General features: G+C 35.6%; 1 protein-coding gene across 4 annotated transcripts in view; it reads right to left on the minus strand.

Annotated features, from left to right (window-relative positions):
- Nucleotides 1-1864: 1864 nt before the first annotated feature.
- The window catches only part of RBBP8 (RB binding protein 8, endonuclease), a 97980-nt gene continuing 91725 nt past the window's right edge, over nt 1865-8119 (minus strand). For all 4 annotated transcript variants that reach the window (XM_024757912.1, XM_024757913.1, XM_024757911.1 and 1 more), the window contains 3 exons: nt 6457-6553; nt 3566-3707; nt 1865-2261 (listed from right to left, as the gene is read on the minus strand). In XM_024757912.1, coding sequence (XP_024613680.1) covers nt 2164-2261; nt 3566-3707; nt 6457-6553 — 337 coding nt within the window. In that variant the 3' untranslated portion in view covers nt 1865-2163. The remainder of the gene's footprint in view (nt 2262-3565; nt 3708-6456; nt 6554-8119) is intronic.

Consider the following 8119-nt stretch of genomic DNA (forward strand, 5'->3'; position numbering starts at 1 on the left):
CGGTACACGGGCCTCTCACTGTTGGGGCCTCTCCCGTTGTGGAGCACAGGCGGACGCGCAGGTTCAGCGGCCATGGCGCACGGGCCCAGCCGCTCCACGGCATGTGGGATCTTCCAGGACCGGGGCACGAACCCGTGTCCCCTGCATCGGCAGGCGGACCCTCAACCACTGCGCCACCAGGGAAACCCTAGGCTACCTTTTTAAAAAAAAAAACAGATCACTGGCGATATACAGCTCTAACTGCACATCCTGTGGCGCCCTGTTCCAATCCAGGTGTCTCTCAGTGGCTTTCTGGCCATTGAGACACAGGGAAGGTTACTGGGAGGGGCCTTCTGGAAAACTTTTTAAAGAAGGACAAAAACAAATGACATGTGCCTTTTTCTTTTCCCTTCTACCTGGCTAGAACATGGACATGATTCCAGAGGTGGCATAACTATTTAATAGTCACAAGGATGAAGGCCATGTACAAAATATGAAAGCAGAAAGCTAGAAGAAATCTGGGTTTACGAGGGCATAGACCAGCTTTGGACTGCCCATCTCCAGACATTCTAATGTGAGAAAAAGAAAACTAGTCATTTGTTGTTTAATCTTTTTTGGATCTATTTTTTTGCAGCTTAGTGTTAAGCTGATACATAAATTCATAAGATTATTTGAAGATTAAAAGAGAAAAATCTATGTGAAGAGTGTAACACGGTTTCTGGCATATACTAAGTGACCAATGAATGGCTATTATTTGGGGAAGATTAGTTGACTGCCAGCAGAGAACAAAAAACTCAAACATAGGATAAATAATTTGGGAAGGGAAGAAAAGTGCTGAATAGAAGCTATGATAGGTCCATTAAAAAAAAAATTGAGAATCACATTCAGAGCCAAACAATGTACAGAGAGGGTCTAACATAAATGTAGATACTAAATATAAGTGATTTCTTTTCCAATCCCCTCTGTGAAAACATAAAACTGATGTCATTTATTCATGAAAACCTTGATCAATGAGGAAGATGAGACTAAAGAGGGTCTCACATAAATGTAGATACTAAATATAAGTGATTTCTTTTCCAATCCCCTCTGTGAAAACATAAAACTGATGTCATTTATTCATGAAAACCTTGATCAATGAGGAAGATGAGACTAAAGAGATTTTTAAAAACTCTGAGAAGTAAAGGTTATATCTATAAGGTTATTTAGATTATTTATTTAGATTTTGGTGAGGCATTCCATTCAGTGTGTCATGTACTCCTGCTTATGTAATACTGTCAAGATCTGGATTAAAGGAATACAGAAGACACTGATAAAATGCCACTAGAAAAGGTGACACAGATGTGGTCAGTCATCTTGATGACTCAGACACTAGGTTCCAGAGGAGTAGAAAGTTGCTAAATAGAGAAATCTATTTTTGTTCACAAATTGGAAGTTCATAACATTAGTCAATCCAGAGAAATACAACTAACTGAATTTGAACATGTGGGCGGAGAAGAACTCAAATTGTTTGAAAACTGCACTAGGAAGAACAAGTATGATGAAAACATGTGAAGAGCTGGAATAGTATGATCAGGTGTTTGTATCTACACCTGATAAATTAATTTTTAGTACGTGGCAAAGGAAAAGATATTTGTAGTCACCTTGAAAGGAATTCACTACTGAGTAGTTCATTTCAAGTCAATGAAAGAAAGAAGCTGGAAAGTTAAAAGGATTGTTAAAATTTAGCCTTTTAAAAGACATGAACGCCAGACATTGGAATGACCTACGTAAGAGCAACTTGATTAAGAGAATAAAAATCTATGTTAACATGAAGTCACTGCTGAATGTGAATACCAAGGGAAGATGGAATAAAAGACCCGAAAGGCAACAAATCAGACTACAACTATCATATTTTCAAAAACTGTAATTAGGTATTACCAAATAAAGTAATAAACAACTTTTAACTTAGAGTGCAAAATAAAAGCACCTTATTATTTTAAAGGTGCAAAAGCAAGAAAATACGACATAAACTTATCCATTTTTAAATAGTCATCTGTGTGATGGGTAAATGCTATTTCAAAACATTTTCAATAGAAAAATGATTTATAAATCAGTTATCAGAAGATCAAAAAAATCAATGTTTAATACCAACTTTAACTATAAATAAAAAGAATATTGTCGTCTCTCCTGTTCTTGCTTCAACATTTATGTCTTCTGCTCTTTGCCTTTTGGAGAAAATATTGCATTGTAAGGCTGCCGTCTTTTTGGACGAGGACAAGGATCAAGGTCTTCTTTAATGTAACCTTAAAAATAAATCACAAATTTAGAAGACAATATCTGCAACATATTTCAGCATATATCCAGTAAACATCTGTCTCATTTAATGCCTTTTAAGTCCACATGATTTTTCTATTAACTGGTCGAGTTGATTAATGATTTCACTACCTAGCATCAATTTTCTCATTTATACTGAAAACAATAGCAAACATTTATCAGATGTGCTGTATACATTATCTAGGATAACACTCTCACTCCTCTGCAGCAGCTTCCACCACGCCTATTTCACAGCTGAGCTAACGGAGACCCAGGGAAGTTTGATAACTCGCTCAAGTTCCCAAAGCTAGGAAGTAGGAAAGCTGGCGCCCTGCCCAAGATCTAACTCCAGAACCAGAGCACTTAAGCACTTTCCTATTCTGCCTCCTGTTGGTTGCAAATGGGGACAAATGGTAAACATGAACTTTTTACTATTATGATAAATTCCAGGTGCTTATCAAAAAGACTTTTTTCAGTAGCTACTTGTTGAGATGACATGTCCCTATATTCTTCAGACTATTCGATTCTCCTAAGGTGTCTCCTTTCACGTAGTTTTCAGGGGAGGATTCTGCTCTGCCATACCCCTAGGCCGTATTAGGGGTACAAGCACAGGCTCTATCCAGACTGTCTAATTTTATCTGATGACCAAGCAGAGACATCATGTCAAAGAGGACTTGTTAATGGGGAAAGTGGAAGTATGCTAATAGCTGTAAGAGACTTTGCATCTTTTAGAAAAACTTTTCTCTAAATCTGGAGCTTTAAAGCTGCATACGTTCTCAAATTACATTAAATGTAAGTGCTGTATCTGAAGGGGCTAGTTGCATGTCAACAGTCTCCCAAACAAACAAAAGTCCTTTTTACTCAAATATGTTGTATAAATAGTTAGCATTCTGAATAGTGAGGTTTTAACATCTAAAATTCAGGGTAGTCTCTTTAAAAAAAAAAAGATGCTTTTCAACGATATAACTTTGCTGGCAACTTATGTAAAGTTATGAGAAGTCATTTTGATGACTGGATAAAACAAATTACTTTCTGAAATTTGAATGATAAAGGAGGATAATGCATACACAACTCCATTAAAGTGCTTATAAACAATCTATGATTCCAATGAAGTTATTTGAAAAGTTGAAAGTTAAGCCTCTATCTTTACAAAATTGTATTTATGTCACAAAACTGGCACCCAACTTACAGCAGAAGGTAGAGGATCATGGAGAAAAAGTTTAGTGTTTAGACTCGGGTATACACAGTATTTAAAAAAGAAAAGGTTCCAAAATGTTACAATCTGTATTCTCACCTCTTTCCATACAAGTCTGAGTGGAAGGAAAACCAACTTCCCAGAAATTCTCTGGTGTGTTGGGTGGAATATAGCGAAATCGGTGTCTTGAGCAGGAAGCCAACTTCTTTTCTCTTTCTTCTGCTGGAAAATCTGCATAATACTGATAATAAAACTGGTGAGTTTTCCACTTAGGAATAATAAATGGAGTGTTATGCTTACTGGTTATAAAGTAGAAGCTAAGAAGACTTATTCAGCATGCTAAGGAAACTGAATTCTCACTGATAGTAATACTATCTCTAAGTAAATTACTATATAAATTACTAATAATAATTAGTGCTGGTCTGTGAAATGTTTGCTCCATAAAGAAAAGGAGCCTGTATCACAATGTAAAAAAACATACTGCTTCCTGCATCAGCAAAGTCTTACAAGTAAAAAAAAATGCCAGCTGAACTTTACAGCGTCCTTAGCGGCACAGCTGATTTACATACTGGTGCAAACTCTTCATCTTTCTCAGCCCAGTAACAAGAAGGCCAAGGCCTGCACTCTGAATAGCACATTTCTCAATTGTTATTTGACTATAACGTGTGTTTTGAAGTAATTTTCCTTTCACTACAATTTTTTAAAATAAAAATTTAGCTTTGAATGTTGTACGCTTCACGACTTCCCCTTTTAAACTAGATCTTTCAATTAGGATCAAAGGCATATTACTTTTTGCAAGTGTGATCATAAAGAACCTGAACTTCATGCAAAGAAAGATAAAACTTTTATGTGAAAACTGTACCGGTCTTCAAGCTCTAGATCTAAAGAAAATAAAGTAGTAGTGTAAAGTTTAATAGAACACAGATGATAGGACCACATAATCCAGCTAATTCCATTTTACACTTGAGGAACTGAAAATCAAAGTGATAATTCACCAAAGATATCACCTATTAAAAGTGGCAGACTTAGGATTAGAATTTTTTTGAAGTAAAGGTTTCTAATATATTTTTGTTTTACATAGATTAATTAAAGGTTTTAGAGTATCTCTGAAACTTTTTTGGGGGAGGGTATCTTTTCCTTCATTCTCATTGCCATGAATATAAGCCTTTGTTACCTTAGCCTGGGAACTGCCCTTAGAGAATCATGGTTATCAGTCAGTGTTAGAGAAACATTGCCACCAAATTACAACATATGTGAAAACAACAGTAGGCTAGTGTAGCTGTTAACGCAGCAAGCAAGCAGAAGAGTGTTAGAAGATAAAGTCAGAGAGGAGGTGGGGTGGGAGTCTGCTGTCCTTGATAAGGGCTTTGATACCATTTCTTTGAGAGGAAGACAACTAAGCATTTTGGGCAGAAAAGTGACATGATTTAACTTTTATTCTAAAAAGATCATTTGGAAAAAAGACCATTCATTGCTGTGTTGAAAGTACAATCAGTAGGATTTGCTGATAGATCCATTACTGAGATATGAAAGAAAAAAGTAGGTAACTGCAAGATCTCCGGTTTAAACTAGAGAAGAATGGACACATAAGAGGCTCAGAGGTAAGGTTTGACAATTGGAGATAGAAACTGTGTTTGCTTTAGGACACGTGAAATTTGAGGTGACTATTAGCCACATGTATGTTGCATATTCCACATGTGGAACAGGCAATGGGAAAAATTTAGGAAGTGTAAATTGTAAGCATATAGACAATTTTTGAATACATGGGACGGGCACTTTCACTCCTGGTCATGAGGGAGTAAAAGGGAACAGAATTACTCTCTACCTTAAAAAACTGAAAAAATGTAATAAAATGCATGAAACAGTGTTTTCAGAGACTGGATAACAGCACAAAAAATGATTCCTGAGAAAAGGAAAGCAAATTAACAGTGTTTCCAGCAAAAGAGCTTTTTTCTCACTGGTAGTAATAGTTCCACTTAGAATTAAAAACTGGAGGTTTATTTAGCATAGACCATATTCCTTAATCAAGAAATCATGATACATTCGTGTTATGAAAACTCATGATACAGGAGGAGGTTTTGCTTGTATCGGCAAACTGCTTTCCAAAATAGTGATCTCAATTTACACTCCCATTGTTAGTATATGACAGCATTTTTCTCACCAAATGCTTACCGGCACTGTAACCTATTCATACATAACTTTAATGTGCTTGGTTATCAAATTCTCTAGCCATAGTTTTTAAGAAGAAAATTTAAAAGGGGAAGTAAATTGCTGGAAGCAGGGATCCAAGAGCTAAAGGATAGCAAGGGAAGAAATAAAAACAGTAAGTTTCAAAAAGGCATAGAACCTGCCTAGCACTATTTATTAAGAGGACAATTAGTACAATCTACTTCAAGATATATTATCTAGTCCAAGACACCCAATGTATAAAAGGAAAATACAATTGTGTTTTAAGGATGAAGTAGAGCCTATTCATCACATTTTGTTTAGAAAGGAAAATGTTTGGGGAAGAAGAGCTTATGGTTGTACCAGTTATTTAGAAAAAACAATTATGAGTACATCTCATTTCCTGAGAGTGCTGGTGTTTAAGTAAAAAATAAAATAGCCAAGTTTCCAACTAAAATGTCAAAATTTCACCCAAATAGTATATGTATTAGAGCCTCTGCTGTAACGTAACACAAGGTAAAAAAATTAAAAGATATACAAATAAATATAGAAAAGACAAATGGCACAAATGTCTTAAGCTGGAAATAAGAACTACTGCTTAGGCTCCAGATTCACTTAGAGAATCTAAGAGAAATTGAGGGCTTTCGTTTTCATCTATATCTCTCAGGTCCCAGCCAGTATGTATAGTCTATGTATTCATTCTGTTATTCCTGGCTCAAACTTGTTTCTAGATACAAAAACGGTTTGTATATGTGATTTTTAAATCATGTATATAAAGCCATCTTTAAAAAAACCCAAATGACAGTATTTACATTAGTACTTACAATTTCACATTCCTTACATGTGTGTCCAAGCAATTTTCTTCTTTCTTCTTTTTTCCGGACTACCTCAATATGAGGAAAATTTTGTAAGCTAGTCTCTCTGGGGGGAAAATGAATTAAATTTATCTGTTACTATAGAGAGCTTTGGTTTAGGTTTTAAATTAGCAAAGGTGAGCATCCAGAGGAGAAATAATCCCAAAACATTCATTCATTTTATTTGAAATGCTTCCTCATAATGTGAAAAAAAACCCAAGCATGTCTTCATTCACTCTCCACTGAAATATAAAGTATTTTACATATTACATAGTATTTTACATATCAGGTATTTTTATAGATATTTTTCTCTAACTGAAAAAGATAACTATTACTTCCTATTTTTGCCTCTGGCTGGCTGAAAATAATTCAGGTAAAATATAAAATAACCTAATCGTAAAGGAATGCTGTATTAATACAGCATAATGCTGTATTATTAAACTCAGGAATTGCTATTCTATAACATAACTGAGAGAATACTGCCTGTTAACTCGGTTTCTAGTACTAAAAACCCATAAATCAGGGCTAACCTACTCCTCCCTAAAGAACAAATTCATTTGTTTGCATGTCATTTACTATTCTCTCCAACAATTTCTTTTGTTACTTAAATTCTTCAAATTATTAGGCACAATTATCATTTGTGCTTGTCCTTAAAAACAAAGATTCTATTGTGAACCACTGGAAACCTAGGAAGGGTCAAAGCCACTGAAGTATTGATTGATGAGGTATATAGTTCTTTGGTAAGAAAAAGCAATCAGGAAGCATGGAACATTTCTTTATTAATATACCTGCATCCTACTTTAAAAAGCCCAATATAGAAAACTCCAAATTTACAAGTAAATGAGGACTTACGTAACACCATATACATTTGTTTATAATAGAAACATCACCAGTGAACTTAAACAGTCTGACTCACAAAAACTGGCTTTTAAAATGACCTGTTGGTAACACATCTACTCCTTTGAGGTATTTTGATAGTGGGCAAGTACTGTTCTTCAAAAAAAAGCTTTAAATGCTCTATTTCAAAACGTATCAGGTTATATAGGTCCTTTTTGTGCTTAAATCCAACAACTCTCTGGAGCAACCGGTAAATTAAAAAAGACCAAGAAACAACAGATAAAAAAATATTGCCATGACTATACTTTCTTTCAAATAGTTTATGGAATCTTAGGTTTACATAGAATATAATTTAGCCATATCCTTTCCTCTGAATCTGTTCTGTTTCTGTAGTGTACTATAACGCAGCAGGGAATCCACTAGTAGACTGGCAGTTGCAGTAGACATCAAGCATCACCTAAAAGGTTACTAAGCTTCTTGTACTATCCCTACATCTTTACCCACGTGCTGCATCTCCAGCTATCTAATGGTTTTAGAATAAATAAAAACTACTCATGTATTTTTTTAAAAGTTAGTGAACCTATGGGACTTCCCTGGTGGTCCAATGGTTAAGAATCCACCTTCCAATGCGGGGGACACAGACTCGATCCTTGGTCGGGGAACTAAGCCTCCGTGCCAAAACTAATGAGCCCGCACGTCTCATCTAGAGCCCAAACACTCTGGAGCCCGTGCGCCACAACTAGAGAGAAGCCTGTATGCCACAATGAAGATCCGACACAGCCAAAAATAGAAAAAA

The sequence above is a fragment of the Neophocaena asiaeorientalis genome, unplaced genomic scaffold, assembly GCF_003031525.2.
Source record: "Neophocaena asiaeorientalis asiaeorientalis breed wild unplaced genomic scaffold, Neophocaena_asiaeorientalis_V1.1 scaffold142, whole genome shotgun sequence".
NCBI lineage: Eukaryota > Metazoa > Chordata > Mammalia > Artiodactyla > Phocoenidae > Neophocaena > Neophocaena asiaeorientalis.